The sequence below is a fragment of the Thamnophis elegans genome, chromosome 9 (assembly GCF_009769535.1).
Source record: "Thamnophis elegans isolate rThaEle1 chromosome 9, rThaEle1.pri, whole genome shotgun sequence".
NCBI lineage: Eukaryota > Metazoa > Chordata > Lepidosauria > Squamata > Colubridae > Thamnophis > Thamnophis elegans.
This window is the reverse complement of record NC_045549.1, coordinates 32,130,873-32,157,435: the sequence shown is the minus strand read 5'-3', so window position 1 is coordinate 32,157,435 and position 26,563 is coordinate 32,130,873. Positions and strand designations below refer to the sequence as shown.

Genomic DNA, 26,563 nt, shown 5'->3' with positions numbered 1-26,563 from the left:
GGATTTTAATGAGGAAAAACAGGTTTCAATAAGATTGAGTGGCTTTGGGGCTTTGGACCTTCAGTTTTAGGATGATGCCATCATTGGTGCTGAATGGGTTTGTCACTATGTCAGGCAGATCTGGTGTACAATCTGGGGGTCATCCTGGATCTATGACTCCTGCTTGAAGAACAGGTGGCAGTCATGGCTTGCTGCTCACAATCACTTGCTGCTCACAATCACTCATGCCTTAGTTGCCTTCCATTTGGACCTCTGTAATGTGGGGCTCTCCTTGAAGAGTATTCCATCAGATCTGGCAGATAAGGCATGCTGTGGATCCTATTTGTTAAGGAATTACACTTGTTGAGTCCAGGAGGCAGGCCTTTTATGCCATGGTGCCTGCTTTATGGACTCTTCTCACCCCAGATGATCCCATTTAACGTTCTGCAAGTCCTTCAAGATCTGGCTGTACTATTAGACCTGCAGGTCCCAGAAGATCTGAGAGATCTTGGGGTGGCTCCCCTAGACACGTAGAAATGAACCATATGTACATATTACTAAAAAAAGTAAAAGAGCTAAGAAGGAAACAAAAAGACCAGAACACACCTCCTTCAACAGCCATCACCCAGATAAGCAGGGATTACATCAAGCAAACTGTCAAGCAGAAAACAATATGCTAATCAAGATGCTACCAAGGAGAAAACCACATCCCCACCAATATTGGTAGGGCAAGTTACTGTATATAAACAGAGGGCAAAACCCACACTCATAATATTACCTAGTTGGGTAATGAAAAGTGAAGAAACCAAATTCAAAGAGCATGAAGGATAACATAAAACAATGTACAGTATTAAATGCTAGTATCAGCCACTAGATGGCAATAGAAACTTTCTTGATAGAACCCACAATATGAAATTATATCCTAATGGTGTTTGTTTAGTCTAAATTCTGCCATTCATGGCAATATAAATATTTTCTCAGCCAGCCTTCTCCAGTTTTAAAAACAACTATGTGAGGTCAGGAGAAAAAATAAAAATAAAAACAAAAACTCATTACATTATTTTTAGAACTAATTGAAATATCACAAAAATAATCATCTGGTCATGTAGGACAAGAGGTAGCAAAGTTTTATTTTTTGTTAAAATGGACCTAATATTGATAAAGTAGTTGAAGTCTCTTGGAGCTTAATCCAACACTGTGGTCCAACTACAGTATAATATTGCCATTGTATCCAATTCATGATGTGTACCATCAACTGATCGGGGGGAGGGGGGACTTATTTTGTCTTCAGAGCAGAATTCACGAAAGTTTCATCAAATATAAAATCTGAGAAGATGCTTCAAAATTATAATCTAAGAAAGAAGGTGTGTATCTTCAACATGTATCTTGAGGTGGGTCATCACTATTAGCAATAATGGAGCTAGATGTTTCTTCTGTAAACAGATTCATTCTCTGCTTGTGATGCAAAGTTAAGCAATTTTATTTCAAAATGTATTATTTATATATATCTTAACAGGAATCCAAGCACATCAATAAGAAAACTATATCTTTGCTTGTATTGTGCGTGAAGTAAAGAATTTAATAAACCATTTAGCAAAAGGAACACAAATATCTTTTGTAAAACATTCTTTTAACTTCTAAGTATCCCATAGTGAGAGGTATGATGTGTAGGTGCAAAGCAACCCATGACTCACAACAGTAAAAGAGTACTACATTTTACAATGACTTCATCTCAATAAATTGAGGGAGGGGTGGAGTAATTCTTATCTGTTTGGCTTAGAAGAAGGCCTGTATTGCTTTCAGCCCAGTTGCTTTAAGATTTCCTCTAGAAATTCCCCCAGTATTGATGTCAAAGTAATTGGTTCTGTAGGTATATAGATTTTCCCTTTTCCTCTTTTTGATGTTTGCCTCCTGTAATCACCTGGCATTTCACCAGTTCTCCAAGAGTTGTCAAATATAAAATGTTTCAACAAAAATTCAGCAACTTCAGAATTTCATGTCTTCCTAGATATTTAATCTTATTTCAAACAAATACTGCAGGCATGAGGTTTGTGCAAAAAAGAGGTGCTTCACAAACTAACTGGTACAATAAGCAACCACTCTTGAAAGATTGAGGCAACTGCACCCCCTCCAGATGCTCAGCATGGCTGCTTTGATAACCTTCCCCAATCTTCTCTGTATTTGCACATTAGTTCAAGTGCTTGCTTCCCCATCAGTCTCAGGACCAAAATAACATATTCACAGGTAGCACAACTTGGAAAAGATCTCAAAGCAGGCTACTAAGCCTTTGAAAGAGGTAGATGCCTGAATGCATTTCCCAGCCCCAACAGATAGCTTCGCCAATGATTCTATGAGTTTCATTTGTTCTTCAGTTGCTAACAGAACACATACATTATTTTCAGAGAAGGCTGAGGCAAAATAAGAGTTGATATTTGATATAATGGCATCTTTACATCAAAAGTCTTTTGCTAAGAACTGTAGACCTGGGTGGACATGAACAAATTAGCTTAATTCTCAGAATGCTGCTTATCTTGGAATTATTCTGTTTTTCATTTTTATTTCTAGATGCCGATAACCATTTTTCTAGCTTTTTAAATGTACTCCTCTTCAGATGTTTGAGATGATTCTTTCCCTTAAGATCTATAATATCAGTGACATATTGTATGAACAGATCACAGCAGCAGAAACAGCTGTGTCAAACACATTATTCCTTTTCTCTGATGACCATATTTTAAATGGGTCTTATGAATAAATAGCAACAAGAAATAAGAAAGAAAATAGGAAGAACAACTGAGAGTACTGGGGAATAATAAACAAACAAACATATAAACTTTTGAAGACTTACAGAAATATGTTTTTGTGAGTTATCTAAAGCTTGTGCTGTTAGTCTGAAAATGTGCAACTAGATTCCTTCTGATGTTGGAATATAGAAGACTAATATCGGTCTGTTCCCACAATGATTAATAATAATCAAGAAAACATTATTTATGGCTCATCTTGAAATCATGGCAGTGGGATTATAAAGGAGGCCTCTTGGGCCCTTTGTTTGTACAGCTATATTAGAACATTTCCCAGCACTGTTGACAAAAATGTATAAAAATACCTGTGGTTTCCTCTGTATGATTTCATTTATGTGTTTTCCTCTTATAGGAAGAGTTGTTTTAGCAGTTTTGCTGCATCATCAGACGGAGCCTAGTCACAAGATTTAGTTCTGCTGTTTTTAAAGAACTGGGAACATTTGTCTTGTGATTTTTCTCAATTCATTGGAATCCTTGTAATCAAGAACTGTCATCTAGGAGATATTATGGAGAGCTGGTATAGCAAGCTTGGATCTGAAATTCAGAAAATTAATTAAAACATCTTACTTACCCCCGTGACCTGACAATTGTGCGATAGACATATGCGCGATGACAAAATAGCGCCGATTAAAACGTGATGTCAAAATCGCGCCGACAAATTCATGACGACAAAACCGCGATGACAAGCACAATAAAATTGAAAAAAAATTAGAGTTAGGGTTAGGGTTTTGTTGCAATTTTGTCGTCGCGCATTTGTCAGTGCGCTATTGTCAAAAATCAATTAGCGATTTTGACGGCGCTCATTTGTCCATCCCGGTTTTGTCGGCACGCATGTCTACCGCGCATTTGTCGGTGAACCACTTACCCCTGCCTGAATATCATTTTTTTTAGCTCTTAGATATGTTAATCTATTTTACTAAATGAGCCAGAATGTCAGCAAACATCAATTGGAGTACCCATTTAAAATTTATGTGGAAGAAAAACAGCTACATTTGACATGGGCTTGTAAATGAATAAATAAAAATTAGATCTAATTTCTCCCTATCAATCAAAGTGTATTTTCCCATGGAAGTGTAAAAGAAGCATTTTTGCAAAGAGATCACAGGAAAAAATATTTATTTTAATGAAGAAAACATGTCATTGCTTTTAATCTTAATTTTTTTAAAAAATGGTAAATTCAGATTGTGGAAGTTATAGAAGTGTATTTATGTTTGCATGTGTGTGTTTTTATATATTTGATTCCTCAAGATTGCAGCCATCTCACTTTCCTATGGTATGTATACAATTCATTTCAATTGGTCTATCACTTATTTACATTAGTCCTGTTTAAGTTTTTTATAGTTGCAGAATGGTTATCAATGGATGCAATCCATTTGCGATATCAGACTGGGAAACTAAACTTGGGAGAGAAGCAGCAATGGCAAAATTAAGAGTATATATTCTCAACAGAAGCTTAATTAAATTTAAGCAGGAATGGTTTACATATACTGTATCACACATTATACTACAAGGCAAGCATATACTTAGAATACAACTCCTAAGGAGGGAAAATAGGTAGAAATATTTATAAATATATTGATTGTAATTATTAGTTGGAGCACAGCGGGGGGGGGAATAATAAATTTTATAACCAAGTAGTTTTTAAATAACATTTTATTGATTTTTCCCTATTCCAGATGCATTTTTTCTTTGTGAATATTTGTATTTAACTTCTGAATACTTAAACTTAAAATACTTAAACATAGATGAGATCCAGACTTAAAATACTGAAGAGGGCATTGGGATTTGGGTAGGAAAATATGTTTTTTCCCACCTGTTTCTTATTTGTAATTAATACTGCAACCTCCTTGATTATAAGATACGTTTTGTATTATAAAATACAAAATGCTATGGCTGCTGAATTAAATTTCTTCTACTGCAGCGACTATGAGAAATGATTCTTAATTCCTCTTTCTCCCCCATACAAAATATACTAACAGAAGAAAATGTGAAGATTCAATTGAATGGATTCCGTCAAATGCCATGGATTTTTGTAGATTATAATTTGTAGGAGTAGCATGTGAGATGATTTCAAGTTTTGCTGTTCTAAGAAACTAAGTTCAACCAGTACATTTGTAAAGAAAAATGTATGACACTTCTCAGATATTTTTATTAAAAAATCCTTGCAATAAAATTGCTTAGAATTCACAATTCTTCAGCTTTTACAGTTGCAATATTTTACTAATACAGAATAACACAGTATCACATATTTACATTATAATCCTCTATATAACAAAAATAGCAATGTTTTACTACCAAATAATGTTTTTCCAATATTTCTCCTGACCCTCACTGAGTCACTGTCTCAATTGAAAAGTACAGAAAGGACAACAATAAAGAAAAAAGCCAACATGTCTGCCTCTTGATTTTAGGCAAGTCCCTTTAGTGATAGTGTCTAACTCCCACATTCTCCAAGTGATATAAAGTGCATTGGAAAGGAAGGTGAGAGATATAAAAGAGATACAGAAATAAAATAACAGGAGATATACTAGTGACTGAAATATATTTGCAACACTTTACTAAATATTGTAGGAAAACAAACTCTTCACAAACCACTGGTGCTTTGCATAGGCGTACACTCTACATAGTATAGCAAAAAAAAAAAAAGATTGGTTTATAAAGAAAGCTTTTGCCTATGCAAATTTAAATGGGCGATCGTGATGATTTCCATCTTCTCTATTTTGCTAATCAAGTTGAAGAATAGGCTGTACGTTACTGTGCTAGATTGTTTTCCTCTGTCAAACCAGGAAGGGGAAAAAAACACAGAATAGTTAAAACTTAAAAGATTAGTATGTTTTTAGAGGAGACTTACTCAACAAAAACAAAGCACATGAAAACAAAAACAACTCCCCCAAAACAAGCAATCTGTTCTAACAATTTCATTACCTTAGGTCAGTGATGGCTAACCTTTTCTGGACTGAGTGCTCAAAGCGCGCACGCCCAAACCCCCAAAATACAATATGCACGTGGTCCCCCCATCCTCTCTGCTCCCCAAGCATGCACGGGCACACACATCGCTTGCACTGCACACATGTGCAGCAGAGACCCAACTACCAGCTAGCTGGTGGGAGGCACACATGCATGTATGGTGGAACTGAACTAGGACAACAGCTCACGTGTCGACAGACAGGGCGCTGCATGCCACCTGTGGCATGCATGCCATAGGTTCGCCATCATGGCCTTTGGTTTTTTGTTTACACAGCATTTCACAATATTAGCATGACTGAAAGGCCAGCCTGCCCCAAGTGTTTGGAATGTCAAGGACAGATTACAGTGCTCTTTCTACTGATTATTTTAGCCATCCCTGACTTCTTCAGAATATTGGTTTGCTACTGATCAAGAAACTGGTCAGGATAAGCACTGACCCTGGTCATTCTGATGGCTCTTCGTCTAGGTCAGGGGTGTCAAACTCGCAGCCCATGGGCTGGATGTGTCACGTGCCAACCACGCCCACCTCTGGTTTAGCTAAGGGGAAAAAGTTGTGATACGTCATGTGACAACATGTCGTCGCGAGTTTGACACCCCTGCTCTAGGCAGATACTCTTAAGATATCAGCAGGTTTGATGTAATTCAAATTGGAGGTTCTGTTTTATCCTCTGAAACAAGGCAGAGAAAAAGCTCAAATCCAAACCATGGCTTCTTTTTAATTTGCAGTTTGTTTTCTTCCATAATTTGTAATAGTAAATATGCTTGTTTGCTAATAAGCCAAAATTCTGAAGAGTTCTGGTTTACAGTGTCATATTCGTGTGTGTGTCTTTGTGTGTGTGTGTGTGTGTGTGTGTGTGTGTGTAATCTCCATTCTCTATTTTTAAACTGGTTTCAGAGCACAGTTATAAATTTTTAAACAATGAATTAATTCTACAACTGTTAGATGAGTGAAAGAGGAAATGGCCTTATGGCTTTACAGAATGCTAGGCAATCAGCATAGACAGAGCTGACTCCAGCTTTAAACAGAAAAACAAAGGTTTTCCTGAGCAAAATTCTGAAGAGCAAACCTGAATAAAACTCAGCATGAGTGCTGTCAAAGCAGGCTCCTCATTCAGATATAAATTGGGAAATATTCCAAATCCAGCAGTTAGAGGCAAATTTCTTGTTGAAAAACAGAAATTGCAAAAAAAAAATGCAATTAGAAATAATTTAGTTACCACTATTTAAAAGGAATTTTTCTAGTTTTTTTTATTGGCATTTGCTGGTATAGCATGTAGTCCATATGACACAGCAGGAGAGAACTTTAGAGTTATTACTGTAATCCAAATATTTTTGTTTTTATTGATGAAACTCTTTATCAAATGTTTTTTGTGTGTTTATAAAGTACTTTAAATAAAAAATATTTTTGAGAGATGGATGGAATGTACAGTTTGACAAGTACAAAATTATTTTAAAATGCTAATAAGTACAAGGAACATCTTACTATAAAAATAACAGCCCTTCCCACCCACCAAATTAATTCCTGCTTTACATTTTATTCTATTTATAAAATGGTAAATACCTTCATCAGGTGGTTTAGCCATGGAAAAGGGAAGAAGAAATAATACTATGTACATGTAAAAAACATTTTGATATCTCATATCAGTAAACCATTGCAGCAAAAGAAATGGGTAACATTTGATGCCTTCAAAACAAACAAACAAAATACAAAAGAAGCAAACAGGAAGAAAAATGTTCAATTTCTTTTTCTTTTTTGTAATCTTCTACACATACATTCTTGTAAGAGACACTCCAAAACATTGTTTGCTGAGGATGATATGCTATAAATATTAAGATTTTGGGGGGAGCCTTTTAGTATGTTAAATACAACTTCCTTTTCATCTTTTTAAAATAATAATGGACATCACTCTCTTTCCCCTCAACCCCACTTGTGGATGATTCAGCATTTTTACTGGTGAGATAAATTTCCAACTACTAAAGCAATAAATATATTAAGAGAGAAGTTCTAAAAACTGGGATTTTTACAGCAGAGGGCATTCCTCTGCTATGCAGCTGTTAGCAAACATGATCTGCTATGCATACTAAAATCCGTATCTTATATTTATTGTTATTATTATTATGGATCAATTGCTTCAGTGAAAAAGAAAAGAAAATGAAGTTTGTTACAGCTCAATCTTTTTTGCTGTTTGCTAGTATTCTATGCACTGCTTAGAACACACATTATTTTAAACAAACAAAATGTACTAAAGCTTTCTCAAAAATCCTGTATACCGTTTGAATACTTGAGGAACATTTCAGTGGATATGGAACTACATCTCTGTCAGTAAAATAGAGAGGGTCTTTATATAACTACCAGCAATATCTGGTGTTTCTACGTGTCTGTACATATTCTATCCTCTGAACTGTGTTTTCCCTTATTATTGATTCATCCGGTTGCCAATGGAAGCACATTTAGAAGCATGATTTCTCTTCCAGCTCTCTGTAATCCATATTACGTTCAAGCAGATACTGGAAAAGGCATTGCTTTGTGCCTGCTTCATAGACTTCTTGGCAAAAATACACTCGAGGTGAAAAACTGGCAGCAACACTGCCTCTAATGATCATGACGCAGTTTGTATCGATAGCATGCTAGAAGCATTTAGTGGGGCATGATTTCTCAAAGAACTACTGAAAAATAATATCTCGGTTTTTCACAGACTGTGTACTGTGCAAACGTAAAATGGAAGTATTCTCCCTACACGGGTAAGCAAGAACAGAGAAAAGTTTTATAAATACTATTGGAAGCTCATACAAGCTCGAGAAAGTCTGTTCTTAATACTAGTGAAGTTATTAGAATTGAGCATCAGCAAACACTGTTCTGCATTATTAAATTTGATTAAATAAATAATCCAATGTGACATTGCATACATTCTCACAAAACCAGTTATATATAGCAACACAATTAGCAAAAGACTTTGCCTTCTACAAATAAGTTTCCTCTCCTGCATTTCCTGTGCAATAGCTGAATGCTGGAGAGCTCATGATGGGCGGGCCTTACTTTAATGTTATAGTGCCACTTGAGGACAGCATGGTCATTCAGAATACTTGCAGTTCTGCTTTCCAACATGTTACTACTGTTATCCCATGGTTGCCCATCAACACACAGCCCACATTTAGCTCATTTCACTACAGTATAATGACCTGGGTACTTGAGAGACCGCCTGCTGCCAATTACCTCCCAAAGACCCATTAGATCACACAGGGTAGGCCTCCTCCGGGTTCCGTCTACCAGCCAATTCATCTGGCTACTACCCGGGGGAGGGCCTTCTCTGTGGCAGCTCTGGCCCTTTGGAACGAACTCCCCACAGAGATTCGGACCCTCACCTCTCTCCAGGCCTTCCAAAAAGCCGTTAAAACCTGGCTGTGTTGGTAGGCCTGGGGTTGATGAGTTCCCTCCCACTCTCGATTCGTGTGGCTGTTGGTTGTTTTTAAATGCCTTGTATTTGTAGTTTTTGTGTTTCTCTTTCCCTCCTTGGGTTTGTGTGCCGCCCTGAGTCCCGCAGGGAAAAGGGCGGCATATAAATAAAATGAAACCGAAACCGAAACCGATTTCTCTTCTCAAAGCTTTTGGTGGCAGAAGTGATTATTTGGAAGTAGAAAGCCAGCCCCCAAGAACTTTAGGGGTCCCATTACGTTGCATTCTGTTCAACAGTTGGTGGGGTTTAAGCAATCTGTAGGCATTAGACATTTCAGAGCAAAAAGCCATTAGCTTCAAATATCCTTTCACCTTCTCCCTACACTTCCCTATTCAGTTGGGCGGGGCAGGTTATCTTGCCAGAACTCTAAACTGATTCTAAGCAGAAAATTATATCAGACTGAAGACTGTTACTCAGTGGTCTATTTTTGCAATTTTATCAGATCCTTAACATGTGTGTATGCTTGAAAGCTGTTGTATTTAAAAAAGAATGTTAAACTGATTTTCTGGATTATTCTATTGCTTTTAATATCAATTATTAGGTAGGATGTCTTCAGTAAATTGGAAAATTAGTAATAAATCCAAAAACACTCAGTATCTTTAGTTCATTGGCACTAAGCACATTCTTGGACAGCTAAAAAATAAAAACCAGCAAGATTTAATTACTGATTTCTTTAGTCCAAAAAAAGAAGTTCCAGATGATAAGGAATGTCCTTAGTTGAATACTGTTAGTCTAAATTAATGACACAGAGAGAAGACATCTTCCTAGAGTAGAGGACAATATCAATAGTTCCTAATTACATATATTTTCTTCCATTCATTCTTGGACCCTGCATGGATAAGCCCCTGCAGTTTTCCTAGCAAAGATTTTCAGAGGTGCTTTGCCATTACCTACTTCTCAGGATTGAGAGAAACTGACTAACCCAAGATCACTCAATGGTTTTTGCCCTTAAGATGGAACTAGAACTCATGGTCTCTTGGTTTCTAAGCTGATGCCTTAAAACACTGCACCAAATTGGCTTCCTTAGAGTATTACATACTTGCCACTTTTTTGTACTTTGGAAAAGAAAAACGATCAATGCAAAATCACTCATGCTACTTGTTGACCACCTACCTACCATCAGTATATGGGCCATAATGGCTTTTACTGCTTAACATAATATGCCATTAGTGTTGTTTACCCTCAAATAACATGGAAATGGTTGGAGTGAAACAGCAGAAATATAGGCAGGCCTAGGGACAGTTTACAAACTAATATTACTTCTGATGATCATAGCCCAACTTTCCAGAGAGGCTGCATGCAGATGGACAACATGGTTTAACATGTCAACAACCAAGAACAGCAAAATAGGCATATTTACTGCATCTTACTGCAACACTGTAGTTAACATAAAGCTGGACATGGCCGTGTAGTAAAGAAATAGCAGCTAGTAAAGAAATCTTTTGCCCCTGACTACCGCTAATTAATACAATATCTCACCAGAGGTGGGTTGCTACCGTTCACCCCAGTTCGGGCGAATTGGGTCACCGAACTGGTAGGGATGACAGGCTGGCCACATCCCCGAATGGGTTCCCCGATTGCTGCTGCTGTTTCCGGCTTGGTTTTTAATCATTTTTTCATGTTCTGCGCATGCACAGAACAATTTACATTCAACTGCACACATGTGCACAGCATGCATCTGGTGCTTGCATGAAGCAAACTGGCAGCAACACCGGCGGCAACCCACCCCTGTATCTCACATGTCATAGAAATGAAATGAAATGAAGACAGGGATACCTTATATTTTTAGACAATAATATACTGGAACACTGAGTAGCCTCTTCCAATATTAAAACAACCACATACTTATAATCTGACAGGTAAGTTTTCACAGGCACAGTTAGCAATATGTGGCAGCACAAGTTATACTCGCCAAGATTCTTTTTGTATTAGTAGAGGAGGGTTTAATTTCCCCCAGTTTGAATCAAATAGGAATAAAGAGAATACTAATATTTCTAGTTCCTTTGTTATTTCAGAATCAGACATAACTGCATCCATTTGGGGGAGATTCCTCATTAAGCTTCATGGAGATGGGGCAGACTGATCTTTCTCAGTGGTCTTTTGTTAAAGGTAATGATCTTGAAAAGAGCAAGCTGCTTTCAAAATTGCAGTTTCAGTGCTTATAATAAATCAGATGCAACAACAAACCTCGACATAATGTAAATAACTGTCTTTCCCAGGTAGACTCACTTTCTACTTGCACTATTCACAGCACCAAAATTAGATTTCATAAGATGTTTTCATCCCCATCCCAAACAAAGAAAGATGGAAGCAGATGATATCTTCAATCTTTTCCACTTTTGGATTCAATGCCAGTCCTTAGCCTGTCGCAGGTGGCATTTTGCAAAATATGCTGGAATCCAAAGGTGTTATGGGATAGGAAGAAATGGCATTAATGATGACATTTGCACTAAAAGGTTTCCAATTTTTGTGCAACATGATAAATTGTGCTGAATACAAAGCTTGCCCATTATTTCCAGGGTTCAGTTTCCTCACAGAGTAGCAAATTAGGAAAATTAACAGCAGAGGGGGGGGGGGCAGAATATAAGAAGAGTAACAAGACAGTACATGGGCTAACTTTGGAAGTTAGGAAATCTCTGTTTTCAAGGATTTATTACTGCCATTATTTCTGCCTTTAGATTCACCAGCTGGAGGCTGATACAGAAGTCAGACATTGAGATTTGGAAACATATGGGGCTAAAAGCTCAACTATTGGATCAGGTTGCAATGCAGTGTCTTTTGATAAAGAAACAATACTTTGATCAAATGGCAATTTAAGGTGGGGAGGGCCTTTTGTAGCTAATGTCATTATACAGGTATTAGGAGTAGTTACTGATGTATAGCCAGTTACTCAGGATCTGTTAAGTAGATCTAGATCTACTTTTTGCTCACCTATGGATGAATTGTTATAGTACTATTCTACTACAGAAAGAAAAAACAGTCTATGTCTATTCAGTTTATAAGTGCAAGTGACTCTGTTACCTCTGTTTATCTACTGTGGTTGAAATTACTATTTTTATTGTCAGAAGTATTAGCTTAACTTTTGTGACAAAAAATAAGATGAAAAGTCCTTCTTAAGTACTTTGATTAAAATACAAATTGCTCTTCTGCATAAATAGCACACCCCATTAAGCGATAGCATAAAACAAAATCACTTAAAATTCCAGCAGCTAATGGCACTTATTTTCAACATAAATTAGTTAGGGCAAAACACACAACTCTTAGTGAATTTGGTTTTGAATGTTTCAGTTTTGAATTATGATTCAGAAATAAGATTACAAATAATCACGTTTTGACTTACTTCTAAAGTTATCTAGGTTTAGCCTACATACTCTACATCAGGAGCATAAAACAACATTAAAAGGTGTTTGTAGCATATTTTCACACATCATAATAAAAATGCCTGAGACTTTCTGAATAATTTTAAGGTGAACTTAAATATGGTACAATCAATTTGATTAAGGGGTATTTGGGAAAGCAGTTCATTCTTAGTACAATTTTACTCTTTTCTAGGAATGAAAGGATTCCCTGAATTGGATTATTGGTTATTTATCCAACCATGTTAAAATGTAAAATAAAGATGAGGCTGTGTCTGAATATCCTTTACCACAATCATTGAAATGTTCCTTGGGAACTTGGAAAATGGTCACTTGTAAAATAAAGAGTAACTCATAATGTTTTTGAGAGGATAAAGTGATTTTCAAGGTATACCTTGTATGATAAACAATCACAGTCCATTGGTACCTACCCTAAACTACCATACCCCTGCTGCCTTCCTACAACATTTTTATTTTCTTTCCATCTAACTGCAAATAATATCAATACATTCCATTCATTCATAGGTCAGAAAGTTCTTGGGAAAGCTTTTTTTTAAAATAAAGCTAATATAAAACCAATCACTGTGAAAGCCATTAAGGCATGAAAAGTATATAGTGGTACAAAGGGCCACATATATTGGTTGATCTTTAATTTCATCATGATTGTTGTCTTCACGCTTCTTCTGTCACTCAGAAATTATCCATCAATGTCCTAAAGCTCAGAGTGGAACCCAGCAGGATTAAATAGCAATTTGCCAACCTCAATCAAACCAGTCTCTGTTCTCTTGTCTGGAAGACCCTGGAAGCACAGATCTCCAAGGGCCGATAATATCTTAATAAAAAGAGTCTTCAAATCAAGTCAAAGTTGGAAGCACCATTTCTTTCTGAAGCCATGCTTTCTTCATGTAGAAAATGCCTGACATTCATACATTTTGGTGACCCACCATAATGATCAGATCTCTGAACTGAATACTTGAATAAGCTTGGGTTATTGAGAAGAAAGAAAAATAATGTCCATCAATGTCAGCTATAATCCTCTTATGGTATCCTTTTCTTTCTTAAAAACCCAAAAAACAAAGGTGGGGGGGGAGGGGACTTCATTTCAATTATATGGTTCTAAGCCACCAAGCAAGTGCATAATTCTTCTGGCACATGGATTGGAACAATACATTTTCAACTTCCATTTTCAATGAAATGAACAAATGTAATAGATAATGAAACTGCATCCAGGCAGACATATCTGTAACTATTGCTTTTCATGACCATCCCAGAATGGAATTAACTGGAGTTCGCATAATGTTCCGGATGCCTTTGTGGTTACAGATGTGCACGTTTGTATATGGGTATTCATGTATATACAACTGACCCAAATCTTACATATGTGCACATATGTATATGGATAATTGTGTGTACCACAACTGATTTCTTCTTCCTGCTACTGTTCGTTTAGTAGAAGGATGTTTCAATAGTTTCCTCTTTTTTTTTTCAGGATTTCACCTCCTCGCAGTCTTGATCAGTGGAAAGCTCCACATCAGAGAGTCCAACCTCCATTGCCATAATCAATGAAATATCTGAATCACTACTTACTGCTGGTTCTTGCTCACCTGAAAGAAGAAAGAAAGATTAGAGCCAGTCTTTATCTTCACACTTCTATTTTGTTCTTGTTAGCTAGGTTTTAAATTTGGTCACCACATTACAAAAAAAGATGTTGAGACTTTGGAAAAAGTGCAAAGAAGAGTGACTAAGATGATTAAAGGCCTGGAGATGGAAACATATGAAGAACGGTTGCAGGATTTGGATTCAGCTAGTCTACAGAAAAGCAGAACTGGGGGTGGTGGTGGCTGATAGCAGTATTCCAGTATTTGAGATGCTGCCACAAAGAGGAGGTGGCCAATTTATTTTCCAAAGCACCAGAGGGCAGGACAAGAAACAATGGATGGAAACTAATCAAGCAGAAAAGCAACCTGGAATTAAGGAGAAACTGCCTAACAGTGAGAACAATTAACCAGTGGAACAGCTTGCCTTCAGAAATTGTGGACACTTCATCACTGAAGGTTTTTAAGAAGACAGTCACTTATCTGAAATGGTATAGGCCAGGGCAGGCATGGGTTTCTCCCAGCATTACTGCCAGTTCAGTGTGTGCAAAAATGTGCTATGCACGCATGTGCATTTGCACAAAAATAGGTCTGTGCATGCGCAAAATGTTAAAAAAAGGAAAAAGGTTAAATTTGTGCAATTACAATTGTTATGCACCTGTACAGAACCGAAAATCAAGTTGGTGGCCCTGTAGGAGAACTGGTTCGGGGACGTGGCAGGCCTGGGTCGCTCCCAGTTCCAGTGACCCAGGCCGCCAAACCACTACCAGTTCAGTCGAACCGTTCTGAACCGATAGAAAACCACCTCTGGGCCAGGGTCTCCTGCTTGAACAAGGTTCCTTTCAGCTTTATTCTGATTAAAATAGGAAAACCTGTCAAAGCATAAGTCTACAATAGTTTTACAAGGTCAGCTCTTGCATTTGAGTGGCATCATGGAGTCTATGTTTCCAAAAGTATATAGATTCAGGACAAAACAATATTAGGATTATTTCCTGCATATTCAATTTCTCATACTGACAGTTATAATTTGGTGGCAAGAGGAGGTGACTGGAAATCTTGAGGGAACACATGTACTTCTGAATCTTTAGGTTGGGCGTTCCTGATTTCTCCAATTAATCAATGTCTCCTAGTATTGGCTGTGAGAGATAAATTGGGACATAATCTGCAGTAAATTAATAAAGATGATTGATGTCTAATATTATCATAATGTTAGTATAATACTGTCTCAATTTTTAAAATAGATGTAGATAATTTTTCTGGTATTTGAGGGTTTTTTTTTAAGCGAGTGTAAAAATTCACTTTCACAAAATTAATGATAGAAAAGTTAAGAGGCACTTCAATGCCTTTTCACATAAAAGCTCAGTTCCTCTATGAAACTTTATCCCAATGTAATGTTTTCTCCCCCCCTAATTGATTTGATGTGATGTCTGAGAAGAAATATGCTGACATCTCCATTCAATGGGTAATGAAACCACTTAGTTCAAAACTCCCAAAACATTTTCTCTTCCATCATGGGAGAGAAAATAGGTATTTGTCAAATACCTATTAATCTTTGGGGAACAATTGTGCTTTGCAGAATATGCTTGAAAAGTATGGTTTAGGGAAGGGGTGTCAAACTTGCCGCCCACAGGCCAGATGGCCACACCCACCTCCGGTTTAGCAAAGAGGAAAAAAGTAGCAATATCTCACGGAACAACAAGATGATGCCGCAAGTTTGACACCCTTGGTTTAGGGCATTTATGATGAATACCAACAACTGTAATTATGACTAATGAGCAACCAATGTAGATATTTCAGTACAAACTTCATATATTTCCTGTTTGTTGCACATCTTAGTTTACTTGCCATTATTTGCACCATTTCTAGACATTTTTCAAGGGCAACCTCATACAGGCTATTTTGCAATAATCAGGATAGAATGTTACCAGCAATGTAGCTTACATGAAGTTGGCTTTGAAAAATCTGGAAATTACAAGTGGTGAAAATAATGACAAGTAAATCACTAGCTATAAAATTCACTGTTGTAAAATTAATTATTAAGCTTATAATTGGCTACAGCTGGAACCAGTAATTATATAATTAAAGTCTTTGCCACAACCACCATTTGCAAATCCAATGACAGTACTTGCTCTTTCAGGGGGCTTGCTATCCCATCCAAACAGGCTAAAACACAATCACCTTATGTCGTGGCTCAGAATTCAAACTCTGGCAAAGCTGCTCTAGTTGAACCTGTGGAATGTAAGCTTCAGAAACTATCTAGCCAGGAATCACTTAAAGCTGATCAAACACAGGTATCATCAGAACAGCTGGAGTAGTGAGAAGATGGGGCGTGAAACCCAAGACTCTGAGTAGAGTGGAATTAAGAACAAGACGAGTCAATGAGGCTCCTTGCCAAGCAAGGAAGTCTTGATAGATAAACTTGGTTACACTTTTTATATAGATGGTTAGGGAGCAGCATTATGTTGACTCAGGTTCTATATTCTATCTACATTGGAAATGGACATAAAATTAGTAGTATAAAATATGTTTCAAAACAAAAGAATTTCCTTTAATAATTTCTTTTTTTAGAACTTCCATTGCAAAGATGTAATTTTTTACATCTAAAATTATCAACTGTCAATATTCAGCAACAAAAATTCATTTTAAAATCCACAAAAGCTTCTCTTGGGAGCAATTATATTCAGGACAAAACTAATTTATGCTCATAGTTCTTCATGCTATTTTCAAGAACTACAACTCCGTCTTCGTAATGCACACCCACATGCTAACCAGTGTGTACCCATGTTGGATCATAGTTACTGAAACAGTGAAAAACAGAATGCCAGATGCATAATGTCAATATGTAAATGCAACAATTCACCAGAAGGTAATTATTTGAATTTTTATGCACATATCCTGAATATACAAGTGGGCCTTGAACAAAAGGCCACAATATGGAATTTTCATATTCGGTGTTCTACCCACTTAGTTTCATTATTCATCTTTCCCTTCCCCTTCCACAAATCAATATTATGTAATGGTTGTTTCCAGCACAGCTCTTCTGTCTTTTATTCTAGTCACTCTGTTTCATGTTTCATGATTTTTATTTTCCCCCTAATCATTCTACTCCATGTTACATCTATAAATTTTTCTCCTGTTTTCCAATATCACGTTATACTATTTCTTCTTCAATTTGATTGTCAGTTCTTCCCTTCTCTCAGGCTTATCAACATTTTATTCCACTATACTATTGTTATAATGTTTCCTCCTTTTATGTTTTTGTTTAGATATTTTTCCATCTTTTCTCTTCTTGGAGTCTCCCCTGAACATAGGATATTCTCTATTTTTTCCCTCCATTTCTGTATGCATGAGATTATTCTATTAATTTAGTAGAATTTAATAGGAATTGTGGTGATTTTATGTACCTTAGAACAGGGGTTCCCAATCTCTCCTCCATGGACCAGCACTGGTCCGTGGCGTGCTAGAAACTGGGCCACAGAAACAAGTGAAGCCCCATCCATGGATGCAGGCAGCATGTGAAACCATGCCCCCTCCGGTCTGTGGCAAAACCTGTCTCCACGGAACCAATCCCTGGTGCCCAAAAGGTTGGGGCATCAAGAAAGTACATCAAGCTAATATATTTTGATGAAGGCGATAAAAATTCATCAAATACTATAAGGTCCTTAAACACAGAAACATGATATACATAGAATACTGGAGGCAAAAGGATGAAAGTTTTGGGTTATCACTTTGCATTTCTATTCTGTATAAGATTTGGGTACATTTATAATAAAATCGATCTGATTTAAATAAATGTATAATGAAATCTGATGTGATTTATGGTGCGCTGCCACTACAGCTGACAGCTAGCAAAAGGAAATGGTAATGCAATGACATGTAAATTGGCAATAGCTTATATCACGTATGCACAACTGAACACCTTGGTATGAGCTGCATGCCAAACCAGCAAATGCAGCTATTGCTAACATTACACTATAGCTGAGCCAAATTTAACATTTTGTAACCTTGAGTATTTATATAGATTTCTGTGCAACAAAAAGCCTCTACATAAAAGATTTCAGAACAATGTTTCTAATGTGTATTTGAAAGGGCACCAAATCACCATTTAAATTATCCTTATATTCTGAAGTGCTATGAGCTTTATTAGGAGAGGGAAAAACTATCTGCTTTTTAAAAAATCACTAAAAAAGAGGGGTGGTAAATTATTATTTATTTGTTATTTACCTGGGATATTGTTGGGACCAATGACACCATCCATTTCTCCTTTAGCTAATTTGAAGTCAGAAGCTACCCAGACGTTACCAATGGCTATCTACTCTATATTGCACTGTGAAACATAGTCAATTAAATCATAGAACACCCTCTGCAACATAAGCATACCGTCTTTTCTTAAAGACTGTAAAGTTTAAACAAGATGATTCTTTTCAGTTTAATGAACATCTTGCTTTGTGTAGTGCTACTGACAGTTTATTAGTTATGAAATCAACATTTTTGTCCTAAGAAAGTCTAGTCCCCAGTGTATCTCCCATAGGAAGTACACCAGGGGTGGGCTGCTGCCTGATTGGATCGGTTCGGGCGAATCAGTAACTGTGATCACTGGCTAGGCCTGCCCACCCGCCCCTATGCTATTTTTTCCATTTATAATTAACTTTCTGGTTCATTTCCCCCGCCTACGCTGCCCAGCTGAGTTCTGTGCTGTGCCACGCTGCACCGTGCCTGCTGTACTCACTGGAGCTGCCTGAGTTGAAGCTCCGTTTCAGCCCCAAATAGGTGCTTGTGAGCGAAGCATGCACATTTGTGCATGCACACTCACAACCAGTGAACCGGTGGTGAAGGTAAGTGCAGCCCACCCCACAAAGTACACTTATACCTAAGCAATTATATTATACTCAGGGGCATTTCCTTCTGAGTAAGCATACTTAGGAGTACATCATAAAGAGTTGCAACAACACTACCCTTTGTTAATGTTATTTTAATAAAAAACATAGAGGAAAGATATACGTATGCACCCATTTTTCTCCAATTCAGCATTCTCCAGATGTTAAGTCTATAACTCCCAAAATGTTCAGCCAACATCTTATTATGAATTTTGGAAGTTATACCTAAACACATCTGGAGATTAGCAAGATGAGAAGATTGCAGAGAAATGATCCTAAAAATGCATTTTGGCCCATTATATACATATTTTTTTTAAAAATTGCACAGTTTTTTAAAGCTGTATTTTTTGATGCCAAATAATTGAAGGCTGCATTTATTACTTCAGCTTTTCCTATAAAAGTCTAAAAATAGGCTTTCTCTAAGAATTTATTTTTCCAGATGGAAATGTTATTAATCGTATGAGCAACTGGAAAGCAAGAATAAGAAATTCCAAAGTGGGATTTCAACTGGATTTTTTTTCCTTTGAAAAGGAAAATTATCTCTGCAACCATTAGAAACCACTGAAAATATATTTTAAAGACTTTTTAGTTTTATGTAAAGTGCCTTCAAAAGCAATATATTTGGACTTCCATTGGAGGGAACTAACTACCATCGAACAATCCTATTATTATAACTTATAGATTGGAAGGATTGTGTGGAAGAATCTGACATCCATGGCCTATAGTTTGAAATTATATAACTTCTGATGTTACTGTGATGGAACCAAATTATGTCATGACAACATCAGCAGAAATTGAAAATGAATGAACCCTTGGGTTGATATTTTAGAAGGGCAATGACTTGTGTTGAACTCTAAGCACTGTAAAAAGGGAACAAACTCCAGGAAATTAAAAACTAAAATATTTGTGTCAACTCGCAAAGCATCCCTGGCCTGCTCTCAAGTTGCCATAGGAAAGGGGGGGGATGGGAAACCAACGAAACTCCACAGCAGCAAAAGACAGATGCACATTCTAGACTTATCTCTTTCAAGGCTGTATCCCAGGGTTACTTACAGCTGCCTGAGGGAAGTGATCTCTACAATCCCCAAAATTTCTCCATTGGCAAATGTGATTGATGACACACCCTGGGAGGATGGGGGGAAACAGGATCATGATTGGGGCCATAAATTACATGGGGTCAGAGCTGGCTTCACTTGGGAACATGCCGACATGAAGATCCTAATAAATAACTGGATTTCTTTTGAAGCTTGGCTCGAGGCTCATGATTTAATTAGGACATCCGTCAGAACCCTGACAATTTACTGTAGCTAGAGTCCAGTATTTCTAATATGCAGCTTTGGAAAGAATAAAGCTTAATTGCAAAAAACTAAAGTGTTGCACAACATAATCCTTCATAAAACAGTAGATCACATAATGGACTCAAAATCAGTCCTCCTGAGAAGCTAGCAAAGTCATCAGACTTTGCCTTTTCTGGATGCTCATCTAGCAGTCCCAGCATCATCCTGTCACATAGAGGAAGTCGAGCCACAGCAAATTTAGCCTTCCTCACTTTTTCAGCTATTTAAATTCTAGCTATTCATAGGAAGACTTAAGAGAAAGATATTTCAGCTGAATTAAAGCTGTTAAAAGTTCCAGATAGCTAATTTTTAATGTTTGTTTTTAATTTTAAGCCTAAGAATCAACACAATCTCTTATTGATCTTTAAATTATTCTGGAAATGTTTATGACTGGATACTAGGTGCAGGTATTTCTCCTTTAATGACTGCCTCAGACAATGGTCATTCGTAGCTATGAAAAAGTACTAGCTCTTGATTAAGATATTAACTTCTTGATTTTTGGTCTGATGTTAACATTGGTGTTGATTTATACTTATCTGGGTGTCGATTGCTGGTGGAGAGATGTTTGGGTCTTTTTATTCCCTCTTTCCTTTGTTGATTGTCTTTTTTGCACTATGTTGTTTATGCCAATATGTCTATTGATGGCCTATTTGTTAGAGTGCCAGGCTTCCAGGAATTCTGCAGCATTTTTTAACTTGGCTTGGTGTAGGATGGTCAGAGTTTCCCAGTTGAAACTATGATTAAGCCTATCTATATGTTGTGAGATTAAAGAGTTGTCATTATGTCTTCTGACTGCCAGTTGATGTTCATGGATGCATTCTGCTAGTCTTCTGCCTGTTTGTCCTACATGGGCTGTTGTAATCTTTATACTGTATGTTGTGGATGGCTCTCGTTTTTTTCTTCTAGTTTTTTCTTCTATTTCTTTTGGTTTACTTAGGATGTTCTGGAGAGCTTTAGTTGGCTTGTGTGCTATGCTGACGCAATGTGGTTGTAATAGTCTATTGGTGTTTCTGGGATGTTTTTGATACAGGGCAGTGTTATCCTTTTTAAGGCTTGTATTGGTTGTGCTATATTAAGTTGACTGGTCAGGCACTTTTTGTTGAAATTTCCTTTTTCGGTGGTTCAGGCTTAGCATAGTGAATGCCTGTCTAAATAGAGTTCTTACATAGGAGCCATAAAATTATAATATTTGAATATGAAAGATAGGGACAATAGTAAATAATCCTTTTATCTATATATATTTACCTGAATTTCAATACATTCAATTTTGTTTTTAAGTTGCCTCCAACCACTTATTCTGACTCTTCCTGCTTTTTGACTTACAATGCTGATGCTCTAATTAAACATCCACGTTTTACAACCTTACCTTAAATAAATAAGCAAACCAAGTTAAACTTGGTGAAGTTCTCTTGCTGTCAAAATGTGTCCTTCATCACTGACTTGAATCATAACCAAGAACCAACAGAAAGAGTTGGTGTTTGTTATTAATATTCCCTTTACATTTCTATTTTCTCCAACATACATTATATTGCAAGATACTGGATTATCCTTGATCAGGGATGCAGAAGACCATTGGGTATTTATAAAAACATGTTACAATTCTTAAGCTTTACAAATTATTGCAGGAAGTTCCAAGTTTAACCAATATCACAACTCTAGTCACGATGTTGATATATCTTGCTGCCTTGATATATGAAAGTGAAATCTATTTCTAAAAATATTTCATAAGTGATAAAGAAGAATATAGTCAAAATTTACTTGTAAAAGATATCTGGCAAGATAAAGCAGATAATCAAGAACAGTATAAACTAATCTTGATAAGGCCAGATCATACATTGAAGAAACAGAATGATATGAGGCTAACTGGCATATAGGGAACTGTAATGTTAAAGACTGTAATAAATAAAGGGAGAATGGGAATCTTTGGACAACTGTTGTGGTTGCTGGAACTGCATTTTTAATAGTAAAACTTGGAAGCACAAATATTGCTGAAATTGTAGCCTGAAAGCTTCAGCTTAGTTGTTTTCCCTCACAGCATATAGAAGAGTGCATTTGTAGCAATAAAATTAGAAGAGGACTCGAGGTAGCAGCAAAGATTTGCAAACACAGACATCTGCAACTGGTTTCCAGATCTATCCAGAATAACGTAAACTAAATGTCAGAAAGCATAGGGCTTACACCTCAAACGTCGGACAAACCCGTTTTCCCTTCAAGGAGGTATAAACCTAGTTCACTAAACATGTATTTTTTTTCAAATCAAGACAGACTTATATCAGATATTAGACCTATATCTCATACCATGCAGAAAATGATTGTCCAACTGTTTCATCTCTCAGGCTGGGGGGCAAAATTATACGCCCCTCAGAGAGGGTTCGCAATTTGGGAGTCCTCCTGGACCCACAGCTGACTCTAGAACACCATCTGTTGGCTGTGACCAGGGGGACCTTTGCCCAGGTTCGCCTGGTGCACCAATTGCGACCCTACCTGGATCGGGAGGCCCTTCAGACAGTCACTCACGCCCTCGTGACCTCAAGACTGGATTATTATAATGCGCTCTACATGGGGCTGCCCTTGAAGAGTGTTCGAAGACTCCAATTAGTCCAGAATGCAGCCGCACGAGCGATTGTAGGTGCACCAAGGTACACCCACGTTACACCTATCCTCCACGAGCTGCACTGGCTACCTATTAGTCTCCGAATCCGCTTCAAGGTGCTGGTCGCTACCTATAAAGCCCTACATGGCATCGGACCTGGGTACCTGAGAGACCGCCTCCTGCCGATTACCTCTCTCAGACCAATTAGATCGCACAGGTTGGGTCTCCTCCGGATTCCATCTGCCAGCCAATGTCGGCTGGCGACTCCCCGGGGGAGAGCCTTCTCTGTTGCAGCTCCGGCCCTCTGGAACGAGCTCCCTGTTGAGATCCGGATCCTTACTACCCTCCCGGCCTTCCACAAAGCCACCAAGTCCTGGCTGTTCCAGCAGGCTGGGGGTGCTGAGAAGCATCTACCTCCATAGAAATTGTGAATGTTGGTTTTGTTTTTAATATGTTGTCTTTGTCTTGTTCCCCCCTTTCCCTTGTCTTTTGTGAGCCGCCCGGAGTCCTCCGGGAGTGGGTGGCATACAAGACAATAAATAAATAAATAAATAAATAAATGAATGAATGAATGAATGAATGAATGAATGAATGAATGAATGAATGAATGAATAAATAAATAAATAAATAAATAAATAAATAAATAAATAAATAAATAAATAAAATGTATTATTGAATTTTGTCTGTATGTGAAAATATTTTGAGGGGAAAGCAGTATTCGGTTCATAATATAGTAATTTATAACCTTTACATCCCCATGTCTTCCTGCAAAACATTATTTTTCAATATAACAGCATGATCCCAGCCAATCAGCAATCATATGCTGAACATGTTGATCCTATGGTTCCATGCCACTAGTGAGATTTGGTTTTGAATTAATATCAAGACAAAAAAAAAGAATTGTACTATAAACCCCCTATGAAAATTCTAGTTCTATTGAATGTTTTCCAAGTGGAATTCAGAGGATCAACTAACTGAAAGTATTTCAGAAAAGCCACTTTATATACTTTTATGAATTGCATCTGTAACATTTTATTCAAAGCAAAGAGATCAATGGGGACTTACTGCTTGTGGTATTGTTACTTTCCCCAGCCTGCGGAAGAGGATCTGCATCCTGAATAACTTGTAATACTCCAACTGTCCGGATAGGAGTATCCACTGCTATGGAGCTTTCATTCACAGTGATATCACTAGCTCCTGTAATCTGATTGGTTGGAAGCCCTCCTAAAGAAGCTTCAAAATCCGGAGGGATGTCATCCATACAATCTGCGTTAGGCTAAAAGAAATGAAAAAGAAGAGAATCATAGAATAGGGAAAACACTTTGTAAAAGATAACGTTCAAAAGCAATATCAATTGAAAAGGTTTCCCTCTATCTCAAAATCTTCCTTACAATTTGATATGTGATTCCATCTTAATATATTCCATATGTTATCAGGAAACCTATTGCTATTTATTTTCATTTTGTTTTAAACAAAAATAAAAGTTGATGGAGACTATATTAATTTGTATATAGTGGGAAATAAATGATCATATCAGAAATTTGCTAGGATAGATTTTTGTGGAAAATTGCCTGGGATTAAAACACAATTTATCAGTAAATAACATTTTCACATGAATTGGAATCCAAACCATTTTATACTTACTATGGCCATTCCTTTTTTTTTTGGATGGCCATTTCTTCTCAATAACACACTACATGTACTTCTACTTCAAAGGATCAATTCAGTTAAAATATTAAGAGAGAAACACATATAAAAGAGGCCTTTTTAATCAAGTAAATGCAATCTTTAACTTTTTAATACCAGTAGAGTCTACAATAAAACAGTGTTTCTCACTTAAAATGCATAACTAATGGACTTTGAGCCAAAGTCACGACAACACAACGTGTGGTCTCGACAGTCTGAGACCGCCGTTGACACTTTTGCCATTGGACGGTCCAGCAGGACCTAAACCGTCCCGGAGAGACAGTGATCAGGAAGACAAAGCCTTGCTGGTCTCAGGGACACTGCAAAGTCCCTGATTGACCAAAGGGAAGCGCTTCAAGCTGGCGGCAAACAGGCAGCCCCCAGGCTGACGAAATCAGAGACGGCTCCGGAAGGAAGTGAAAGTGAGTCCATCGGGTGAGGTTTTTTTTTACTCTGAGAAAGATTGCCCAAAAAAACGCATAACTAGTTTTTTTTCTGGAACAAAACTAACCAAGTCCAATCTGTTTGGGAATTGGGAAAAGTTATAGTTCAATACAGCTGAAGGGATTCTATATTTTTTTCTACAACTCCTTTTTCCTGAACCTTTGCTGCTTTAGAAAACTCAAGATTTAAGGAATTTGTTGTGTTTAAAAACAATGCATCAGTTGTTTTACCAATACCAATGCAAATGGTACCAGTTTTAAATAATTTCTCTATTTAAGTTTGTAAGTACACAAAATGGCCATATAATACTTGGGTCTTTTATGCTGCTTTGTAATATATTACGTGCTTTTGCTTATAAATTAGTATATGTGACTTGCTTTTCATTATACAAAATATTTGCAGAAATACAGTTTTACTTACTGTATTACGTGGCATGCTTACCGGAATCCCTAGAGCTTTTAGTATGTTCATTTTACACATAGGACAGGTACGATGATCTAGGAGCCAGGGATCTACACAAGATTTGTGAAAGAGATGCCTATGAAATGGAGGAAAATTATATTTAGTTCAATGGGGTTTTTTCCTACAGGTTGAAATTGTCAAACATTAAGTTGAAATAATTTGTTTGGCAATATAAAGAATCTTAACTAACAGTATATTTGTTTAGCAAACCTTTTAATCAATAGAGAAAGTTAAAAATGAAGTCAGAGTTGAAAAACAGAAGTATTTTGGAGTTGATTATGTAGCAGTATTAGAATAAAAATAAACAAAAAAGTGGATAGATAACTTTTTATTATTATAAATATTATAAATAATTATTATAGAAACTTTTAAAAAATATATACGGACATCACTTTTGGATGTATGTGAAAAACTGCATAAATAAATGAACAAATCCACCATCCATAACAACAATTCCAAACTTAGATATAGATAATAAAACATTTGTCCCAGTATGATAAAGAAACAGTTCGTTGTAGTTTATTTGTGACACCAGTGGTAAATTTGTCATAAAAATTAACAAATATTAATATTAATTTATGCTCATCTCAAATGTTATGACATTACAGAACAATAAATATACAAACCTTTATATCAGGCAATCTAATGAAACTTGGAAAAAGATTTGATTATTTCTTAAAATCAATTACTTTATTAAAATAAATTTGTTGGGATAATGATAATAACTTACCGGCAAGGCAAGATCCTGACAACATCATTTGGTTTGTAACCCTCAATACACACTGCACAGTTGTCAAAATCAGACTCAGTTTCCTAAAATAACCCAATAATAATAATACTCATTAATATTTTTAAATAACAAAAATGCAAATTGACTGAAACTCAGAGAGATGCATCCTTGTTGATGTGGCCAATATCGATGTGCAAATGAATGGTGGCATGAACCTTCTTTAGATTTATCCAATCTTCTGACCAGTCTTTACCCACTCCATTTTGTACTTACAAGTAAAAAAA

At 36.8% G+C, this 26,563-nt stretch overlaps 1 protein-coding gene across 1 annotated transcript in view; it reads right to left on the bottom strand.

The window, feature by feature from the left end:
* Positions 1-10,910: 10,910 nt before the first annotated feature.
* Positions 10,911-26,563, bottom strand: part of RNF150 (ring finger protein 150) — an 82,466-nt gene continuing 66,813 nt past the window's right edge. Inside the window, exons 4-7 of the mRNA XM_032223555.1 lie at positions 26,280-26,362; positions 25,529-25,625; positions 24,023-24,233; positions 10,911-14,159 (exon numbers count right to left, since the gene is read on the bottom strand). Coding sequence (XP_032079446.1) covers positions 14,041-14,159; positions 24,023-24,233; positions 25,529-25,625; positions 26,280-26,362 — 510 coding nt within the window. The 3' untranslated portion in view covers positions 10,911-14,040. The remainder of the gene's footprint in view (positions 14,160-24,022; positions 24,234-25,528; positions 25,626-26,279; positions 26,363-26,563) is intronic.